This window comes from Erpetoichthys calabaricus, chromosome 7 (genome assembly GCF_900747795.2).
Source record: "Erpetoichthys calabaricus chromosome 7, fErpCal1.3, whole genome shotgun sequence".
NCBI lineage: Eukaryota > Metazoa > Chordata > Cladistia > Polypteriformes > Polypteridae > Erpetoichthys > Erpetoichthys calabaricus.
The window spans coordinates 111,877,516-111,900,963 of NC_041400.2; the positions used below are offsets into that span (position 1 = coordinate 111,877,516).

At 38.3% G+C, this 23,448-nt stretch overlaps 1 protein-coding gene across 8 annotated transcripts in view; it reads right to left on the reverse strand.

The window, feature by feature from the left end:
- Nucleotides 1-615: 615 nt before the first annotated feature.
- The window catches only part of LOC114654142 (Dmx-like 1), a 343,530-nt gene continuing 320,697 nt past the window's right edge, over nt 616-23,448 (reverse strand). For all 8 annotated transcript variants that reach the window (XM_051929967.1, XM_051929968.1, XM_051929966.1 and 5 more), the window contains 6 exons: nt 9,813-9,940; nt 7,578-7,652; nt 7,401-7,492; nt 7,028-7,080; nt 5,188-5,405; nt 616-2,758 (listed from right to left, as the gene is read on the reverse strand). In XM_051929967.1, the coding sequence (XP_051785927.1) occupies nt 2,534-2,758; nt 5,188-5,405; nt 7,028-7,080; nt 7,401-7,492; nt 7,578-7,652; nt 9,813-9,940 (791 nt within the window). In that variant the 3' untranslated portion in view covers nt 616-2,533. The remainder of the gene's footprint in view (nt 2,759-5,187; nt 5,406-7,027; nt 7,081-7,400; nt 7,493-7,577; nt 7,653-9,812; nt 9,941-23,448) is intronic.

A 23,448-nucleotide genomic window follows, 5' to 3' on the forward strand; every position in this document is an offset into this window, starting at 1 on the left:
CTGGTCATGGCTGTTTCCTCTCTCAAACCAGAAATGGAATAACTGGGTTTGAGAATTTAAGCGTTTAGTAAAAGTTCTAATGCTTTGGTGAACTATTAAATATATATAGTGTGAATGAAGAATGGAGACAAACACTAAGGCCTTAACAATTTGAGAATGAATTTGTAGGTGAATAATTAAAGGGTATCATTCCTTTAATCATACTAAATTTATTGAATTAACTAATTATTTTTTAAATTAAACTATCAATTTAATGATTATCGAGAAGTTGCTGTCAGGGTTTCAGTTATACAGTAACAAATCCACTGATCATAGAAAACAATTACCTGACAAAAATCTACTCTTCATTTATCTCATAATCAGCATATTATCTTAGAGACTCAATGTTCATACAATGTATACTAAAAATTGTTCTCACTAGTCTAAGTACAGAGCACCACAGTTACTGGTGAGATGTCAAACAAGACTCAAATCAATGATTCATTAGTCTGTTTAACTAAGATTATAATAAACTAAAATACTGATAATAGAAAAATTCCAACCGGATATTAATGTTATTGTAATATAAATGGAGATCACATCCTTCACATCATTACATTTCAAAGAAAGACAACATTTAAAAATAACAAATCTGTTAACTGTTTATTTAAATGGATGTGATTTCAAATTTTGTACATATCTAGCATTTACAACATTGCACTATTAAAATGAAAAACTAAAGTATTCTACAATAGTTTAATGCTATGGTTCAGCACCTTTTCAGAATTTTATAGCATCACTCTATAAAGCTCTTATCCTATATATTTGTACAAATCAATCAAGAGAAGAAAGTAGGTTCACAAATATTTTATATACTGTTACAACTTATTTTAATATATGTTCATACCATATTAACTGCAAAAACAAATTCTTTATAAAAGACTCTTATTTTAAATATTGTAATCTTAGCATATATGAATAAACACTATTTTTTTATTTTACTCCCATACAAACTTTAATGTTAGCTATAATATTTGTAAGCTATTAAATATACAAATTAAACTTATTTTTAAGTGGGATTTACAAGAAGCCTAAAAGCCTGAGGTTCATAAGCAAGCCCTTTGTAACAATTATCATTTCTACCTACCTATCTACCTTGTGTTTCCTTTTAAATATTACAAATATAAGTTTCTACTTTCAAAAAATCTGCTCATTGAACATTAATTTCAATATATCATATTAAATACTTCGATTATTTTGCTCATAAGTTCATTTGTTTAATTATATAATAAAGCTTTCAACAGTGCATTGTCTAGCCAAAACTATATGCTATACATGATATACTGCACCTTTTACATATAAACTTATTAAATTGGGAAACTGACTGATCTAGATAAGAAGAACAAAGTAAAAATATACTGGCAGCAAAAAAGTGGTTTATACAAGAAGCAAACTAAACCAACATGGGGATCAAAAAATGAAGCTTCTCAATGTTGTTTAAAAGCACAAATAATGAATTACTTTCAAATAAAACATGAGCACAAAAATACACTTAAATTTTACATGTGTAACCAGTACATTTTGCAGTGTTAATAATATCACAAAATGTTAAAATAATTCTTTAAAAATGTATTGACTTTTTATATATATTATAGATAGATTTGTAATTTATTTACACTGTGCTAGAATAAATGAAAAGAAAATATAGTGAAGTCATAATGAATAATATTCACAGGCTAAATTCCTCTTGGCTAAAAATCTGTGGGACTGTATTGGCACACAAACAAACCTCTTCTAATATATTAACAATATTTATATTATATTCTTTTTTAAATTCAAACTTCCAAAACAGAATGTTCAGTGGAAATCTTAAACTAAATTAAAATAATAAAAAACATAATTTTCATTATAAATAAATATAATTGTACTAAAAACAGACCAGTTAGTTATAAGGCTCACTTTAAAACTGTTTCACATGCCTCCTCTTATTCAGTTCATATATTTTCTTCCTTTAACTTTGCTCTTTATATTTTTCATTTGTTCTCAAAGATACAGTCTTCTACCATCTTATATCTTTAAATAATCCATCATAATCAACATTTCTGCAAGGTATCTCAAGCTTTATAAAAAGACAAATAATAATCTAATAGTGCCACAATCAAAGCTGACAACAAATCATAATAGTAAACTCTAGATGTTTAAATAGAAGTGCGTACACACCATTACTAGACACTGGGATCTGACATCAATGATGGACTCATTTTTTTTAACTGATATTTCATAAAGTCACAGAAAGTCCATTAAAATAAGACAAATACGCAGCTCTCTGTTAAATTTAATCTTCAAACAGATTTAATAACTTACATTTGAATGCATTTAATTAAGTTGCCTATTTCTTGATCTCATTTTAAATAAATAAATTAAATCAGCAGCAAAAAAGTTATTTTAAAGCTTAAACAGTTATATAATAATGATTATCATCATCAACTGATTTAAGGCATCAGTGCTTCAAGAAAATTTCTACATCTCCCAGATTTCCATTTCATCAATCAAATTAAATAATAAATTTCACATTATTCTTCCAGACATCATTTATAATGCTAAAGTGGTCTGGTAGGATCCTCATTTTCAACGTGCCATCAGCTCCACAAGAGAAAATGTGACTTGTTGGACCAGCCTCTATCTGCATCACTCCAGTTCCAATGTTTCTGAAGATAGATTGCCGAGCATGTTCATTGAGGAAATTGTGGATTAGTGTACATGTAGACATACTCCAAACCTGTTCATAAAAAAAAAAAAAAGGGTAGAAATGAAATCACAACTAGTGTCATGAGATGTCCAATGAAATTATTCTGTTATGCCAAGTTGGTATTTATATTTATTTATTTAGAATTTACATTTTAATATGGTTTTCATATTGACTGTTGATACTTAAGATATAGTTGCTGAAAACAGATGTGTATTGTTCATGACATTCCACTATTTTGCTGCTATTTGCTATTTGATTCTTTGCTTATGAACACTTTGAAATCATTTCAGTTTTTTTGTGCCGTGCCTCCTGACTCAACAGTATGAGAAGACCCCCAAAACAATATACTAGTAGATGCACCTTGATTTCTAGTTGTGCAAGACATCAAGCTTTTTGAGATTACCCCTACATTTTGACCCTCAAGGCCCAAAAAATACTAATTTTTAGAAATTTCACACTTATGATAAAGAGTAAGCCAATAGGTGTCTTTACAGCAAAAATGATCAGTAAGACTTGAAGATGTGCATGACAGAGGGCAGGGGTTTACCCTGTAATTGGATAGAGTTCAAAGTTACTCTTTTTCACAAAACTTCGAAAAAACGTGAAATCGGTAATACGGTCATGTGGAGTGTGGTTTTATGCTATTTCAAGATTGCTTTTCAAAATTATGATAATTTTTTGATATTTGATTGGATATGGGTGGTCTTAGCTATCTAAGATCCACTCCCAGAAGGTTAAAAATTCCAAACGATTGAATAGGCCCTGTAATATTGAGTCAAATTAAGCAAAATTTGTGTGTGGTGAGTTGTTGCATCCGGGCACATGAGCAGGCACTGTGAATGCTTTGAGAGCGTGGGTGGACGCGTGCCGGGGAATAATGAGTATCTATATATCCTCTTAGATATAGAAAGCGTCTGATGCGGTGTTTGGTGAATTGTTGCAGTTTGTGAGTTAGCAGGTGTGATGGTTTTACACTCCAGTACATTGCGGTGAACGCTGGTAACAGTCAAGCGGGCAGGCAAGCAGGCGTTCTCGTCCCATGCTCTTAGAGTTGGTGGGCATGTCTCTGTATCAGTTTGAGTTGTTGGGTGGTGCTCTGTCGTTTGTATCCCATGGTCGGACGACTTGGTGGATTATATATAGAAATGCAGCCGAAACCGAAAAGAATATTGAAAAGTCAACGTGGTTTAGTGGTGCATGTGTACTGTAGCAGAGACGAAAGCGAGTTGGTGAGTTGTTGCGTCCGGGCACATGAGCAGGCACTGTGAATGCCTTGAGAGCGTGGGTGGACGCGTGCTCCAGTTGGTGGGTATAAGTTGGTGGGCTGGGCTTTGTGAGTTGACTGACATGGCTATTTTTTGCGTATCCCATGGTTGTCTTCCGGCAGTGTGAATGCCTCGAGAGACAGGGTGTCCTTGTTTGGAGAGTTTGTGAGTTAAAAGCTGCGATGGTTTTACACGTTTGGTGAGTTGTTGCAGTTTTTGAGTTAAAAGCTGCAATGGTTTTATACGCTGGTAACAGTCAAGCGGGCGGGCGTTCTCGTCCCATGATCTTAGAGTTGGCGGGCGTGGCTCTGTGAGTTGTCAGCGTATCCCATCGTCTTAACGTTGGTGGGCGGGTCTCTGTGAGTTGGAGGGCATGGCTATATCGTGCGTATCCCATGGTTGTCTTGCCTGTTCTGTCGGCTTAGTGAATTATATATATAGACAGCTATCCTGTTTAAAGACATCTAAGTCTGCTTCATTTTATCATTTTACCAAACACACTATATATTGTTCAGCAGTTCTCCAGCACTCTGCACATATACCCTGATAATGAATATCTAGTTCTGTTGTGCCCACAAGTAATTCAGATTTAAGACAAACAAGGACAAAAATACATAATGCCACTTTTTTTTACATGTGTGGATTTCTTCACATATATGCATTAATGATTTACAATAATACTACTGCTTATGTACTGTCATTACCAGCCACATCCCAAGTGCTTGCTGGCTGGCCTAAAAGATACACACTGGAAGTTAGTCTGGTGTGAGTGGGTGAATGGTACCCTTTTCACTCTTGCACTGGGGTGGAAGATGCATTTTTGCAAAAGTGAAGTTTTCTTTAATTTATGTTGACAACTCTGCTATAATAAACAACAGTGAATCGAAACAGAGTTTGCCATGCCCAATATTTTAAAAATATCCAAATGTCTGTGACATTATCTCAAATATTTACATCAACACAACAGATGTTAGTAGACAATATATCAATGCACTTGTTTTTTTTTGAAAAATCATAGCCTGGCAATGGATAGCAGGGCACCAAACCCCTTATAAAAAATGCATGTGCTAAAACAGTATTTTCAGATATTAGCAAAAATAAACAGGTAGAGTAGCTCTGGTTCCCTGCAAAATGAGAAATGGTAACATATATTTAGACAAGTAATTGTTAAGATGTCATTGTAATTTTGCTCACCTTCATATTACCCTCTGCAGATCCAGTTATAAAGTGTTCTTCAGTTGGATCTACAGCAACAGCCTTGACTGGTGAATCATGAGCCTGGAATGTTTTTTGGAGCTGTCTTAGGCGCAAATCAAATATACAGATAAACCCTTTTCTTCCTCCAGATATCAACAGCTGATTCTTTGGAGCATATGTGAGCACAGTAGCCCCACTGTCATGACAAGTAAAGGCTGAAAGAAAACAAAAAAAGAAACAAAAGATTATCTCCAATTAAAAGCCTGTTAAATATTTTCACCTGCCTAAGCAATATAATAAACTCTAATATGCACAGAGATATTTTAGTGATATTTAGTAATAAATCCAAATTACCATCAATAATCTGACTTCTCATTTACACCACTATTTTTGTGCGATGACTGATTTATTGTGTGTACTCTGCTCCACCATTATCATCTAATGTGGTGGTTCCCAAGTTCAGTCCTAAGGACCTCTGTGACTGAGTTTTTATTCCAATCATTCTTACTTTTAACTGATATCACTGCTTATTTAATAATATTATCTTTTTTAATGGTCTTATTCTAAGAAATTCTGAAATGGTTATTTTTTTGCCAAAATTTTATTAACTTTACATCAAGTTTTATTTGCCCTGTTCTTTTTAATTCCCCCTTTTCCTTATAATTTGCTACATTAACCGTGAAAAGTGAAAATTTACATCAGTGTCATATTTGTTTGTTTGCTCATTTGTAAGAAACTTAAAGATCAGACAAAAAATTGCCATGAAGTCATTGTTCCCCTTTAGAATTCAAGATTGTTTGCATATGGGTCTGTATCACATAATGCCAATCAACATGATTTGGCAAACTCTTTAGAAAATGGTAAACTGAAAATAAAACAGCAAAGGAAATTTTAGCATTTAAAGCTATAGCAAAGAAAATAAATATTTAGCAATTTCTTATAAGTATTTTTATACCCAATAACTACACAATGAGATGAATTAAAAGTAATAATGATGTACTAATTGTGTAATCGGTCAAAATAAAAACTTGCAGTCATCCCCTATTACTGAACTTGAAAAACAGTAATCTAATGTATGGCATGCAGCAGTTTACATTAACTAAACATAAAACATTATTATTAGGAAGTTAAAATATACATAACAAAGGAAAAAATATTGATGAGTGAACTCCACAGTGTTTGCTTTGCCTCGAGTTCTGAGAAGTCAAGGAGTGTTTGTGAATATTGCCAAACTCTGTGAAATGCATTGGTGTTAATGGGGAAGGACTAACTGAACTAGATTTGACTGGATTATAATGGTACATTCATCTTTAAAATGTCCCTGAGGGCTAAGGAAACGTCTTCCAACTATACTGGATCAATTATTGTGCCCAAAAAGGTGACCTGAGCTGTGCCACAGCAGTGCCAACCACTGTACTACCATGCCTCTATGAAGTCAAAGAAAGAACTCAGAGACACACAATCATATATTTCGTCAAAGCAAAGCAGAAATGCTGAAATCATAGTCAAAAGTCAGAAAAAAATACGCTGATCTTTTAAAAGCAGAAAATTCATAGTGGCATGTCATGATTGAAACTGCTGGTAAACTGAAGTAAGATACTGTAAATGTTAAAAACAGTTAACCCTTATTGTGACTACAGAAAATTAGCATGTTATATTCACGTTGAGCAAATATAAATATGTACAAACATAAAAATATAACACTTCTTAATATTCAAATTGCAGTATCTAAATATTTCTGCTAAAATTATTTTATAAGCTTCAAAGAAGACAGTCAGTTGAAGAAAACAGACTTTCAAGCATTAAAGAAAGTTTTTATGGCAGGAAACAGACTCACCATGTAATAAGCTACTGGCTGGTGTCACCAGAGTATCCCATACACAAATATTCCTATAGTTAAGAGAAAATTGATACACTTTTCAGTTTTTTTACTATAGTAAGAATTTTTCATTTTTTACGAAATGGACAGAGTAGCTATTATCCAAGCTAACAAATCAGGTATATGCACACATTTAAAACCAGGTATTTTATAGGGTTAAGGTACTGTAACACAATTATCTGTTTTCAGTGCTAAAATGGTAGTGACATTGCTCTCTTCATAAAAAAAAAATACTATTAAGTTGTTAAATAAATTCATCCAAAATCATCAACAAATCATTCTTATGTCATTGAGTTCATTAACAAGCGTTACCTTTGAATAATTTAAATACCTGTTATCACTAGACTGTCCAGCTGTTGCCAATAAAGATGATGATCCCACAAAAATAAAGTCATTTGCAGTCTTATTGTGGCATTGTAATGTCTGCAAAAATAATTAAAAGATATATCAGAGAAAACAAATGGAAAGTGTCCAAATGAAGAGCAAATGCATTATGGCTTGTACTTACTAAATACGGCTTTGGTGGGCCTACTGTATTTGTCTGCCAAAGGCTAAGATATCCATCTGCATCCACAATGCCAAACTAAATTTAAAAATCAAACATGCAAATGAAGTAATGTGGGTATACAGTATATTACACTATATATTAACATCATAATATGTTTAGGTTAGCCTTTAACTATACAATTTCATATTACAGTATAATTGATTGACTGGTCTGAAAAAATATACCTGAACCTGAGAGCCACAAGGAATTTGAGAGAAATCATGGAGGAATTTTTGTAGTCAAATGACACAAAAATAAAACAATTGGTTCTAAATATAAATTGATGCATCTGGTGTAAAGCCAACATGGTACTACATGCATTTAACACTGTGCCTGCCATGAAGCAAATCAAGCAAGATGGTGTAGGTCAGACTGGCATTATCTATTTTACCTGGCTGGAACTCAAGTCCTGGCTTAGAAAACTGTTGCCAGACACTCTTATCACCAGTTAAAAGACTCAGTTCTCTGACTGAGGGGAGGACCATCCCATCTGCAGCCTTATCTGATCGGTAGATTGATTCCAGCCAGGGAATGTAACAGCCAGCGACATCTCCCTCTACAGTGCAAAACAGACTGAAGTTCTGAACAAAGGACCATAAATCCAGGATGAGTAACACTGACAAAACTTTGCACCAGTGGTTATCCAAGAGGATGGGTTTATGTGCACCCAAGAAGCCAATAACACAACCTCTATTCCTCCCTATAAAACCCTTGTAACACCATAACTAATTTCTCTTCCCTCACTATGTTACAGCTTGACCTGGCTATAATTTGGCTGCCGATAGCCAGAATCAATAGCTGATAGGGTGTGGCCGTAACAGAGGTCAAAGAAATCCCTTTACTCCAGAGGTCAACTGTGTTGGACTGAAAAGATAGAATAATCGTCTGTGTTGGAGTTTGGAAGAGGTTACCATTAATCCAACCTTGTTGAGGGACAATAAGGACAGGATTGATTGAGAGAGAGAGAGAGAGAGACTGTACATAAGCCATGCGTTCGCCTTGCTAATGATGGTCTCTGACTGATCAGTAGTTGATTTAGCAGGTGTAACTTTGCTAGCATCCAAGGACACTGTGGAAAACCCTCAAAGACAAGACTGCAGTACCTCCCACAACCAGAAGGTGCAACCAAATGTGAAGAAGAAGACCACCTGAACAAGAAAAAGAAAGCGCGCCAAAAAATCCTTCCACGTTTCTGGAGAAAGCTGAACAGAAAAGAAACCTAGTATCGCTCACCTCAAACCATAAGTATAGATTGATTAACTGCAATTTACAGGACAGAACAAAGCCAGCTAATGTACAGTACTATGGTATTGGTGTTATATGTAACTAAAGAATATGTTGTGAAGGATAAGTTCTGGCTATTATAAGTTTCTCACCCTAAATCCAAAAGAAAAGGGCAGAGGAGCACCCACCTCTCACACACACACACACACACACTCACTCTTACACTTCAAATGTGAACACACACACTGAGACAGAGAGTTCAGTGTGGTGGGGGTTGGTCCCTAAGCCAGGGAAAATTCAGTAATCATTCAATTTGAGATTTCAGGTCAATGTCTTTATTACTGATGTGATACAATCAGGGAGAGTACACAGGTTAGTTCTGCTGCCTTGACAGCAGTGTTCTGGGGATGAATCCCAGCCCTGTCATTGCCTATGTGGAAATTATATGGTCTCTCTATGTCTGTGAGAGATTTCCTCCTACTTTCCAATAACATGTGTGTTAAGTTAATTGTTGACTATGAATTGTGTCTGTGCCCGAATAAACCCTGTGATAGACTGCCACCCCAACTAGGGTTTGTTCTCTTGTTGCAGACAGGCTCTAACACCATGTGACCCTCAACTTCATAAGCAGATTAAAAGGCAGATTCAGGGATAGAATAATATAATCAGAATAAGCAATACATTCACTGTAATTATTATAGCATCTGCAACATTATGTTCTCAGCCTCCTTACTGTTAGAACTAATGCATCATTGCTGCTATATTTATTTTTATATTAAGCTAAAAGATACAGAACATACAGTATAACTAGGTTTATAGTCTGTTCACATCAGTCATCAAGAGAGATGTACAAAATTTAATACTGTAAAGTTAGAAAATTAAAAAAAATATATATAAAAAATCCCTAAAACAGCAATTAAAAGACTAAAACCACAAACTATGAAATTAAAACTAAAAGGCAAAAATATTTACCTTGTTACCCTGATAATTAAATCTTAACCTTGTAACTCTTGAATTTCCAGGAGGCCGGAAACAAATGATCTGTTGGGAGTGACCCCATTCAAACATCCGAACACTACCATCCTGAGCTCCTGTTAAATCTTAAAAATAAAATCATATTATTAATGAATGGTAAGGGAATTTCATCCACTTGCTAAACACTCTGCATGGAGGTATATTTTAAACAAATTAATGGTAGTCTTCCACTACTGCTTTTTTTGTAAAGACTAAAATTTTAACAGTGAAAATATTTATTCTGAATAAATGTGACATTTAGCTTTGGAGTATTACAGTTGTTCTCGATCACTTACAAACTTTAATAACTTATTAACTAAAAATCCCAAACCATACTGCCATCTGCCAAACTACAAACTAATTCTGCGAAACTATAAACACTATTCCCCTATTTTGACACATGATTCACATTCATTTAAATTTTTGTGCAAAATTCTACAAACAAATCCCTTCATGTATCATTGACTTCATCAAGTGCTCATTTAGAAAGCACTGGCTTCAATATCGTTAACTAAAGTCAGCACAGCTGGAACACATTTACCATACAATTCCCCAGGTACAAAAACTACAAGTTAAAATTGTTCACACACTAGTCATAGCCTTAGAATAGATAGATACAGTAGATAAAAGGGCCGTGAGTTAGTTCACTTGTTTTGGAAAAATTGATCAACCACCACAGGCAGAAAGAGGAAGAGGACACAGGAGGGGTAGTGTAAGAGGGCAAGGAAGAATGAGGGCAAGGAAGAATAAGAGCAAGGAGACAAAAGGTTGCAAATGAGATTTGTGTAACGCTTGTTGACCATGTCCTTGTGCATAGGATGTCGAAGGCAGAATCTGGTCAAAGAATGCAACCAAACCTGAGCTGCTTCACAGTAGCTTCTATAATAAAACCTTCAGAGAGGAAAATAGATAAGTCATTTATACAGTATACTATCCTCTACTGTAACTTTGGAATATTGTACACTGTTAACATAAAACAACTACATGTACTGTAGCTGTTTGCTCTATTGGACTGTATGCTGTCTAAAATGCATTGAATTACTGCACCATTTCACATCCTATTGTTAAATATGCAGTTAGTACTTACAGTATTTTATTTTCCAGAATTAAGGAACGACCACCTGGTGGAGGCAGAAGAACACTATTTTCTGAAGAGCAAGAGTGAGCGATGAAAATAGCGATGATCAATATAGTTATAACCAACAACACGATTCGCTTGCAGGAGATACAACAGAGGGTTATTACAGACAGACAGACAGACAGACAGATACTGTAGATAGATAGATAGATAGATAGATAGATAGATAGATAGATAGATAGATAGATAGATAGATAGATAGATAGATAGATAGATACTTTATTAATCCCAATGGGAAATTCACATATTAAGGACAAATAAATCTTCAGAGGGATTGTGACACCCCGTGTAGTGGAAATTGGGGACGCCAGCCTACACTATAGGTGTCTAGAAGGCAGGACCAAGCGTGACCAAGATGATGGTGTAAGACAGGGAGACACAGACACAAAAGGGGTGGGTTTTTGCAAAAATAAAGTGAGATTTTATTTACAGGTGCACTTAAACAAAAACAATGTCCTGCGGAAAATATATATCTATACACAATCCAATACCGCAAAGGACACACAAAAACAGTAATGCAACGGAGCCCAAAAATGATGACTATGTACAGTATTTACAGTGCTGACTGAAGGAAAAGGAAAAAGAAAAATGCACACAAACTACTGAAATCCATATATACACAAAAACCAACAAAAAAGCTGTCTTCTTCCGCAGTAATCCAAGTCAGCTCCTCCAAATGGTGTATAATAGAGGGTTTACCAAAAACAAGAATATTCAAAAATATAGAAAAAGAAAAAAGTGTACAGTAATCCCTCTTCTATCGCGGGGGTTGCGTTCCAGAGCCACCCGCGAAATAAGAAAATCCGCGAAGTAGAAACCATATGTTTATATGGTTATTTTTATATTGTCATGCTTGGGTCACAGATTTGTGCAGAAACACAGGAGGTTGTAGAGAGACAGGAACGTTATTCAAACACTGCAAACAAACATTTGTCTCTTTTTCAAAAGTTTAAACTGTGCTCCATGACAAGACAGAGATGACAGTTCCGTCTCACAATTAAAAGAATGCAAACATATCTTCCTCTTCAAAGGAGTGCACGTCAGAGAGAGAGACTGTCAGAAAGAGAGAGGAAAGCAAACAAATCAATAGGGCTGTTTGGCTTTTAAGTATGCGAAGCACCGCGGCACAAAGCTGTTGAAGGCGGCAGCTCACACCCCCTCCGTCAGGAACAGAGAGAGAGAGAGAGATAGAGAGAGACAGAGAAAAACAAACAATCAAAAATCAATACGTGCCCTTCGAGCTTTTAAGTATGCGAAGCACCGTGCAGCATGTCGCTTCACGAAGCAGCTGCACAGAAGGTAGCAACGTGAAGATAATCTTTCAGCATTTTTAGACGAGCGTCCGTATCGTCTAGGTGTGCGAACAGCCCCCCTGCTCAATCCCCCTACGTTAGGATCAGAGAAAGTCAGCGCAAGAGAGAGAGAGAGAGAAAAGTAAGTTGGGTAGCTTCTCAGCCATCTGCCAATAGCATCCCTTGTATGAAATCAACTGGGCAAACCAACTGAGGAAGCATGTACCAGAAATTAAAAGACCCATTGTCCGCAGAAATCTGCGAACCAGCAAAAAATCCGCGATATATATTTAAATATGCTTACATATAAAATCCGCGATAGAGTGAAGCCGCGAAAGGCGAAGCGCGATATAGCGAGGGATTACTGTATATACAACATAAACAGTGCACCATTAACCACAACCCAATAAATACATCCACCAAAGATAATCCAGAGATATTTATACAAGAAAAAAAAATATTTACAATAATCAAGGCACAAGGCATAGTGCTTGGTAAACGCAAGACAATATTCTACCAAGCATCTCTCTCTCTCTGCGCGATCTAACCAGAAGATCCTCTCTAGAGGCCAGAAATTCCCTTTTGTATTCAGCACCCTCGCACTGACCAATTAAGCTGCTAAACATCATCCCTCCATGGGCACACAATGACGTGGACATGTCTACGAAGTGTAGTGTCTCCTGCCCCACAAAATTCCTATGAAAATTCGAGCAGCTTGCGCATGCACACGCATAACTATGCCAGCATTTGAGACGCATACTGCTCTTCTCTCCTAAAATTGAAAGCCCTCCTTTTTCCTTCCCTTCCCCAAGCTACTGCCCAGACAACTGCAGATATGGGATCCCTTTTCTAAGCCGCGGCAAGCCGATCTTAAGATACTTAGCAGTTTCCCTTACTCTTCCAGTGCTATGAAGTCACGGGAGGCATGTGCATGAGTGGGAGACACACAATGCCATTCCGGCCGTTTAGTCTTTCCACTCTTAGGTCAGGTTTATAATTCATGCGACGTATGGTCCAGTGGACGCTACTGCTACGCGTTTTACTATTTATACGTGCACTCGTACTTTATGTAAATCTGGAAGATTCCACCAGGTGGCAGTGTGAGATATCATCATGGTGAGAAAACATTCGGCTTCCCTGTGTTGTGAATTGCCTGAAACATCCATTAAATTCCGAGGTCAACCTGCCACAATATCTCTGAAAAGGATGTTTAGTGATTACAGCCATCAATCCAGTGATGCACCCATTCCAGCAAGCATCGGGCGTGAGAAAGAAACAAAATCCCTAGACGGGGCATCAGCTCATCGCAAGGTGAACGAACACAAGCGTACACATACACTAGCGTCATTTTAGCGTCACCAAATCCCCAAAACTTCATGTCTTTGGAAGGAAACCGGAGCACAGTGCGGAAACCCACCAGGAAAACATACAAACTGCAAAATATTACTGCTCTGCCACTGTGCCACCACAACATGTGTAATTATTATCAGTATTCATTATTTAAATGAAGTTAACGACTTATCTGTAAAATATAACATACATACTCTAATGCATTTCATCATGAAAATGATATCATGTATACATCTAAGGATTCTAAATGTGCAGAGAGCTGGAATATCATAAATGTAATGTGTTCCGTGTGTGGCGATTGCTGCTGTCAGGTCAGGAGGAAGCCCCAGAAGCATGTAGCGATTAACAACTGGGTCAGTTTTAAGATGACGTTTACGACTGTCTACTTTAATGATAAAGCTAACTATGAGGTTGAAGTGGACATTTTAAGATTAAAGCGAAGTTTACACTTTAATCACAAAATAGACCCTTTCACCATGTCCTTGATTTTTTTTCTGTACGGTTCAAATACGCTACATTCTGATGATGTTGTGAATGTGGCAAAAAAAAAAAAAAAAAAAAAAAAAAGACGGCACAGAAGATAGTATGTGAGACCTTTAAAATGTATCATGTCATTACTTTGGGGAATGCTTGAATATAAAAGCACCACGAATGCATTTGTATGTCAGCATTTTGCTTCAAAACATCGAATCATTCATCAAACATGGAAGCACGCACATCGATCCTGGAGGATCCGCATAGCAGCTTTCTGTCACATGCAGATAGTAAACAGAAACTCTGACATCACATTCCAACTTTTATCACACTGCCACCCCCTGACTTTTTGCTGGTACTGCAACTCGCAGATGCATTGTGTTAATTTCTGAGATTGTTCTCAGAGGACACATCAAATGAACGCTGGGAACACGTGGCAGCCATGATGCATGTGTGTTGATGTTCTGAGAGTGAAGAATAAATGAGCCCTTACACGAGATGCTCCACAGAAGAGGCTCATATAGTCAGGGAAGACATCCCTCTGCACTTTCTAAATAAAAAAAAGGCAAACTTTACTTCTTTATACCTATTTGTCTTTTCTTTTTTCCCAACAAATGCCTCTCTTAACATTGCAGAGGACATTAAACTAATGTTTTTTTAATTGCTGGTAATGCCAGTGAGGCACATTACCACAGGCCAGCGAGGGGGGAATGTGACAATGTGTGCCACCATCAGCCATCAAGGGTTATCCATCCTTGGTCCATACAACACCATGTTTCACCTGACTTTCTTCAATGGTCTCCGAGATCAGGAATGCCTAATCAACCAGAGACAGCCAGCACAACCAGAGCAGCCCTGTTATGTTGTAAATTGGGCCAATGTCCCAATGGTTTCCACAGGACAGCTCAGGTTTGTAACTGGTTCACCAACAATCCAAGATTCAACAACATCTTTCTGCCTGCAGAGGAGTTTTTATGTTTCAGTATGGTGGAGGAAAGTCTACAACTGATAACCCCACATTCGTGTTCACCTCCACCAGATCATGGAGGAAGCTTACTTGGACATCACAGTTGAGGCTTACAAGGGTTGGACAAAGCATGCAAGGGTTGTTTTCCCCCACTGCCTGGCCAGAGCTCATATTAAATGATTGACCCCAACCACAGAAGGAATTCTGCGGCTGAATAGAATTTTCTTTCCAATTATTTACGTATGTATTGTGTTGTACATTATTAAAGCAGTGTTTCCCAACTTCTTTTGGGGGGGGGCACACTTTTTTAAACAAAAACTTTTCAAGACACACCACTATTTTACTAACCACAAACACATTATATCTCATACATGTGTTCAACTCTACAAAGGGGTTGGACTGCCAGAAAAAAATCAGCTCTGAGATCAGCGATCACAGACACGACACTTAGTTTCCACATTGCTGGCATCTCCCAGCTACTTCGTCCACTTGCCTGCTATCTACTGATCTGAAAGACTCTCTGGTGACAACACACCCAGTGCACATGGACACTAGTAGCCTGGAGACGTGTCTGAAGTGCTCCAAGTGCCATGTCCACAACACAGCAATCACAGAGCTGCTTTTATGCCAACTTCTCTGGGTAGTCCTGTCCTTCTCAGACAGATCCCGACCACCCGAGGAGGTTTTCTCTCTCAAGTTCAGAGCTAACATCATGACTCAGGCGCCGCCGAGAGTGGCAGCCTTTTCAGCAGCTCCGTGTACGATTTTATTTTTCTACTTTTATTTTTCTCTTTTTTATTGATCACTCCTATCACTTTATTTTATGTGGATTCATTCCCTGGACACACTTACTTTTACAACGTGGGCATGGATTTTTACACGCCGAGACTCATCAATTCAAGTACTCAACTTCAAGCGCTGAGAACAAGTGCCAGTGCTGGTGTGGTTCCCTATTTACCAGACGAGGTAAGAAGGCGGTATCGTGGCAGCAGTGCCGGCACTAAGCTAAAAATGATGCGGCTTGCGAGAAAGTGGCGTTTTAAGCCTTCAGTGCCTTCTATGATTCTGGGAAATGTGAACTCAATCTCAAATAAGATCAACGAACTGGCTGCGCTAGTGAAAAATGTCAGAACCTACAGAGAATGCAGTTTGTTGTGCTGTTGCGAAACGTGGCTAACTACCACCATCCCAGATGCTAACGTGGAGCTACCCAGGTTTAGCACAGTTAGAGCGGACAGAGATGCAAGTACCTGCGGGAAGCACAAAGGAGGAGGACTCGCTCTCTATGTTAATACGCAGTGGTTTAACTCTGGACATGTTAACGTCAAAGTCTCCACTTGCTGAAGGGACATCGAACTGTTGGCCGTAAGTTTGCGTCCCTATTACTTGCCCAGAGAGTTTGGACACGTCATTGTTGTTATTGTTTATATCCCTCCTTGGGCGAACATGGAGACAGCAAGTGACATCCATTCTGCTGTTGCTAAGTTACAAACGCAGCACCCTGAGGCGCTTGTGCTAATCACTGGAGACTTTAACCATGTGACGCTGGACAAAACATTACCTGTCTTCTCCCAGTATGTGGACTGTAACACCCGGGGAAATAAGACTATTGATTTACTGTATGCAAATGTTAAAGACGCATACAGCGCCACCCCGCTGCCTGCGTTTGGGAAAGCAGATCATAACCTGGTTCTGCTTCAGCCTCACTACAAACCAAGAGTGAGGGTCCTACCTACAACCACATGCTCATTCAGGAAGTGGTCCCCTGAGGCAGAGAAGGCTCTGAGAGAATGCTTTGGAACTACAGACTGGGATATCCTGCAGGGATCACATAGTGAGAACATTGAGGAGGTTGTTGACTGCACTACTGACTACATCAACTTCTGTATGGACATTGTTGTTCCAGTAAGAACTGTACGCTGCTATGCTAACAACAAGCCATGGATTACAAGTGACATCAAGGGCATTTTGAACCAGAAGTAAAGGGCTTTTAAAGGCGGTGATCAGCATGAGCTCAAGCGCGTGCAGAAGGAACTCAGAGTCCAGCTCAGGGTGGCGAAGGAGCAGTACAGGAGAAAGCTGGAGCAGAAGTTGCAGAAAAACAGCATGAAGGAAGTGTGGGATGGGATGAAGATCATCACTGGCTGCAGCTCGAAGCGGGGTGCCACCATCGAGAGAGACATGAAGAGAGCAAACCAAATGAACAACTTCTTTAACAGGTTTGACCACCCTAACCCATTCTCACTCTCACCTCGGAGTATTGCACCCTCCACACATCCTTCTGCTGATACCAGCATAGGAGAGACATCCCCAACCACAATTACAACAGTGCAGGTGAGCAAAGAGCTGAGGAGACTTCGTGCCAGCAAAGCAGCGGGTCCAGATGGAGTATCGCCACAACTGCTGAAGGTCTTTGCATCGGAGCTGGGGGGTCCTCTACAGCGCATCTTCAACCCTGAGCCTGGAACAGGGGAGAGTCCCGAGGCTTTGGAAAACATCTTGCATCACCCCAGTCCCAAAGGTATCACGTCCTAGTGAGCTGAATGACTTCCGGCCTGTTGCTCCGACATCACATGTGATGAAGACCATGGAGAGGCTGCTGCTTCACCACCTGAGGCCACAGGTTCAGCACACCCTCGACCCTCTGCAGTTTGCATATCAGGAGAAGGTGGGAGCGGAGGATGCCATCATCTATATGTTACACCGATCTCTCTCCCACTTGAACAGGCAGTGGTGCTGTAAGAATTATTTCTAGACTTCTCTAGGGCCTTCAACACAATCCAACCTCTGCTCCTTAGGGACAAGCTGACAGAGATGGGAGTAGATTCATACCTGGGTGCATGGATTGTGGACTATCTTAAAGACAGACCTCAGTATGTGCGTCTCGGGAACTGCACGTCTGACATTGTGGTCAGCAACACAGGAGCGCCACAGGGGACTGTACTTTCTCCGGTCCTGTTCAGCCTATATACATCGGACTTCCAATACAACTCGGAGTCCTGCCACATGCAAAAGTTCGCTGACGACACTACTATCGTGGACTGCATCAGGAGTGGGCAGGAGGAGGAGTATAGGGACCTAATCAAGGACTTTGTTAAATGGTGCGACTCAAACCACTTACACCTGAACACCAGCAAAACCAAGGAGCTGGTGGTGGATTTTAGGAGGCCCAGACCCCTCATGGACCCAGTGATCATCAGAGGTGACTGTGTGCAGATGGTGCAGACCTACAAATACCTGGGAGTGCAGCTGGATGATAAATTAGACTGGACTGCCAATACTGATGCTCTGTGTAAGAAAGGACTGAGCCGGTTATACTTCCTTAGAAGGCTGGCGTCCTTCAACATCTGCAATAAGATGCTGCAGATGTTCTATCAGACGGTTGTGGCGAGCGCCCTCTTCTACGCAGTGGTGTGCTGGGGAGGCAGCATTAAGAAGAAGGATGCCTCACACCTGGACAAACTGGTGAGGAAGGCAGGCTCTATTGTTGGCATGGGGCTGGACAGCTTGACATCTGTGCCACAGCGATGGGCACTCAGGAAGCTTCTAGCAATTATGGAGAATCCACTGCATCCACTAAACAGTGTCATCTCCAGACAGAAGAGCAGCTTCAGGGACAGACTGCTGTCACTGTCCTGCTCCACTGACAGACTGAGGAGATCGTTCCTCCCCCAATCTATGCGACTCTTCAATTCCACCTGGGGGGGTAAACGTTAACATTATACAAAGTTATTGTCTGTTTTAACCTGCATTGTTTAATATTGTTTTTTGTATCAGTATGCTGCTGCTGGAGTATGTGAATTTCCCCTTGGGATTAAGAAAGAAAGAAAGAAAGAAAGAAAGAAAGAAAGAAAGAAAGAAAGAAAGAAAGAAAGAAAGAAAGAAAGAAAGAAAGAAAGAAAGAAAGAAAGAAAGAAAGAAAGAAAGAAAGAAAGAAAGAAAGAAAGAAAGAAAGAAAGAAAGAAAGAAAGAAAGAAAGAAAGAAAGAAAGAAAGAAAGAAAGAAAGAAAGAAAGAAAGAAAGAAAGAATCTATCTATCTATCTATCTAGATCCACTACACTATTATTTCCACGGCACGCCTGGGTAGCTCTCATGGTGCACGCTGCTTTAAAGGATAACATTTTTTAGAAAATTTCTACATTTATTGTTTATATATTGTTCATTATGTAAAGAGATGTGAGGGGGGTGCATAAGTAACATTACTCATTGCAGTCACAGGTTTTGCAAGTAGTGTTTTGAATTGATCTCAGCATGGTGTATGGCTATGTTATAGTGTATGTTTGTTGAGGGCTTTTTGTGATGTCTAAAGGCAAGGTTTGGTTTTGATACACGATTACAAAGTTTTGAGTAGATAGTTTGGTTTTGACCTGAAAGTTAAGAGGGTTGAATGTGCAGTTATGAAATTGTGTTTAGAGTTTGGGGAAATGGGGCTTATTTTCAAGAAATTTGTTTAAGCAATTGAGAAAAAATGTACAGTAATCCCTCCTCCATCGCGGGGGTTGCGTTCCAGAGCCACCCGCGAAATAAGAAAATCCGCGAAGTAGAAACCATATGTTTATATGGTTATTTTTATATTGTCATGCTTGGGTCACAGATTTGCGCAGAAACACAGGAGGTTGTAGAGAGACAGGAACGTTATTCAAACACTGCAAACAAACATTTGTCTCTTTTTCAAAAGTTTAAACTGTGCTCCATGACAAGACAGAGATGACAGTTCCGTCTCACAATTAAAAGAATGCAAACATATCTTCCTCTTCAAAGGAGTGCCCGTCGGGAGCAGAGACTGTCATAAAGACGGAGAAAACAAACAAATCAATAGGGCTGTTTGGCTTTTAAGTATGCGAAGCACCGCGGCACAAAGCTGTTGAAGGCGGCAGCTCACACCCCCTCCGTCAGGAGCAGAGAAAGAAAGAGAGAGATAGACAGAGTTTGTTTTTCAATCAAAAATCAATACGTGCCCTTCAAGCTTTTAAGTATGCGAAGCACCGTACAGCATGTCGCTTCACGAAGCAGCTGCACAAAAGATAACAACGTGAAGATAATCTTTCAGCATTTTTAGACGAGCGTCCGTATCGTCTAGGTGTGCGAACAGCCCCCCTGCTCAATCCCCCTACGTCAGGATCAGAGAAAGTCAGCACAAGAGAGAGAGAAAAGTAAGCTGGGTAGCTTCTCAGCCATCTGCCAATAGCATCCCTTGTATGAAATCAACTGGGCAAACCAACTGAGGATGCATGTACCAGAAATTAAAAGACCCATTGTCCGCAGAAATCCGCGAACCAGCAAAAAAATCCGTGATATATATTTAAATATGCTTACATATAAAATCCGCGATGGAGTGAAGCCGCGAAAGGCGAAGCGCGATATAGCGAGAGATTACTGTAGTAGCTTTTCTAAGTGAACTGCCTCAATTGAACTCAACCAGATTCATGGGTTTACTGCTTGAAGCTTTTAACAAGTGACAGAAAGTAAAATGGCCTTGATTGTTGTTGTGATGTGAGATTTTGTATATAAGTTGATAAATATTTTGTATGTCTTTATTTGTAACTTAGGCAAAACAATGTAATATTAGTGTTACATTATTGATAACAGCAGCAATGTTTTGATAGTTTAAGAACCCCTTCCCACCACTAGGCCTGAGTCTCTTTGAATTTTACGACAGAGTTGGGGGGAAGTGCCTGAAACAAGTTTGGCTAATGTTTCTCTCAACTCCCACACAAAGCCAGGCTGCCTAACTGCCAAGCTTTACCTTAACATATGGTTTTGGGGGATGGCAAGTGTTAAGGTGTCCTATCCCCCCATTGGTCTGAAGTATGGCTGTTTGGGACTGGCTTGTATCAGAAGCCTTTAAGTATTATGATGTCCTATTGACTCTAGGGGTTGGACAGAACATCTATAAATTTCCTGAATGACAATCTCACACCATGAACTGAAAAAGACAACACAATGAAGAGCACAGCTCGGCAGCCATATTGAGACAGGCAATGCGGCCTGTTCTGAAGAAAGCTGACCACAAAATGATGCCTTAACTACAGACGTTTTAAGTAACTAACAAGTCTGTGTGCCACCTGAAACTACACATCACCATTTAATCAGGTTGTATGGTTGCCAATATTCAAATGTACTTTGCATATTGATATTATTTATGAATATTACAATAATACATTGTTTAAATTGTAACTAAACTCCTGCTTGTCTTTTACTACACCTAATTGCCTGAGGTTATACATGTAGAAGGGAAGTTGGGGAGAAGTTATATACTATAATACCTTATAAAGAGTGGTAAGTCTGTGGGGTTTGAGGCATTCTGACAAAGGCTACATATTAATAATACAAAAGGAGAAAGTAGAGTAAAATATTACTCTACCAAGACAAAATTGTATTTTTGAAAGTACAGTTATGCCTTGTGACACTCCGGGGTACAGAATATGCTATGGGCCCATGATTATACAGTATTTTATACAGTTTATTACACTAAATAAGATACAAAAAGTTGCAAGAAACATCAGACACAAGGACCATGGCGCAAGCAAATCATGTGTGTGAGGCAGGCTGCTGACCCCCCCCCCCCCCCCCCCAACAAAGTGTGTAGTTCCCCAGTTCTTCAGTGAACTCTGACTTTTTACAAAATTTATCTAAATTTGCGTGTATATTTAAGGTAGCAAACAATAAAAATGATTAATATTACAAATACCAAAGAAATCCAACAAAACACTAAGCACAAAATGACAAAAAATCATGACACAGTCCATTTTAACACATGGGGTTATAGCTATGAAATAAAATCTTCTGTGCAGTGTCTCCTGAAAGTTATGTAAAGTTTTGCCCTACCATGATGCTGATATAAATGAAGATTTGTAAAGAGTTCGGAGCACTCTCCAGGTGAAAAATTTTCAACCCCAGACGAAATGATACAAACAAGCGGGCACAGGACAAAAACATAAAAATCCTGACAAAACTGTAATCTAATGGGTGTAATTCTAATCCAATCATGTAGTGAAGTGTTGAAACAAAAAGACACCTGATGATCTTAAAGCTCTCTTTTATAAAACTATGATTCATTCTGCCCAATGGGCAAGTTCATGTAAGTAGCACAGCGTTATCTGTAGTTTTCTGCAATAGGCTGTAAAACTCACAGAATAATTTCCATTTAATTACTGATGACAAACCTCCAAATAGGTGGATCCGCAAATCATAAACCCGCAAATCACAAGGGACAACTTGTACAACTTTTTAGATAGACAGAACTTTTATTTGTCCCTGGGGAGAAATTTGGCTTTTGTATTTATTCTTACAACAACTTTGGAAACCTTACACTTGCAGTCCCCTTTTTTAGAACAATATGATCTCTCCATAATCACAGGTACAAGACAAAAAAAAAAAAAAAAAACGGCTTATGATTTCACCATTTAAATCAACACTACTTTGTGGCTTTTATTTCCTTTAATGTCACAACAGCACAATATATGGACTGGGGACACTGGACCATTATGTGGTTAACTAGTTTCATATGCAAATTTTTACATTGAAAAATGCAGTGAACTCAAACAGATTGAAGAGTGCAGCTGTAAAGATTCCTGTAAGCCCAGCATCAAACATGTTTTCTGTCAGTGTTAGAGCTGCATACCTGCTTCATGAAGTCCTAAATTTAGGATATGCAGATTTTCGGAATTGTGACCCATTTTACCAAAAAGATTCAACGGTAGATGTATCCAATGAATTAAATTTCTAGAATACATTCTGCAACATTTTTTGGCAACTTCCCCACCACAACCGAGTTTGGTTAGGAAAAAAGATTTTAGAAATTTATTCTGGAACCAAGACTTAAATTCACTCTAAACTTTATTTAAAACAGGTATTACTTGAGAAAATTGCTGTGAATGCATTATTTTCCACACTAAGTTTAGACTCCGTTTCAGTTTTTCATTATCATGAAAACAACTAAAATGTTATTTGATATCCCACATATATTACTGATGTGTCACTTTTCAGTTAAATTATTATTTAAATTATACAATTACACATTCAAATTTACTGGTGTTTGTTCTCTCCTTAACATAAAATAGAACTATCACTAAATGTATAACAAACTATAGAATTAGCCACTTTACTCATTACAAAATGACTGAAGATCCATGCCATTCGTTTAGAAACTGGGGCAAGTATGACTATTTTAGTAACACATAATATACAGTATCTCACAATCAACAATCTGATGGCTGTTTTCTAAGTTTACACATACACTGAAATGCAGACGGTGCTAGAATTTCTGTAATGTCTAGGGTATAATATATGTTATTTTACTCCTGATACAAAACTTCTCATAAAGTTATCATGTAAATCGAGTTTTGAATAAAAGATTGTCATATTGACTG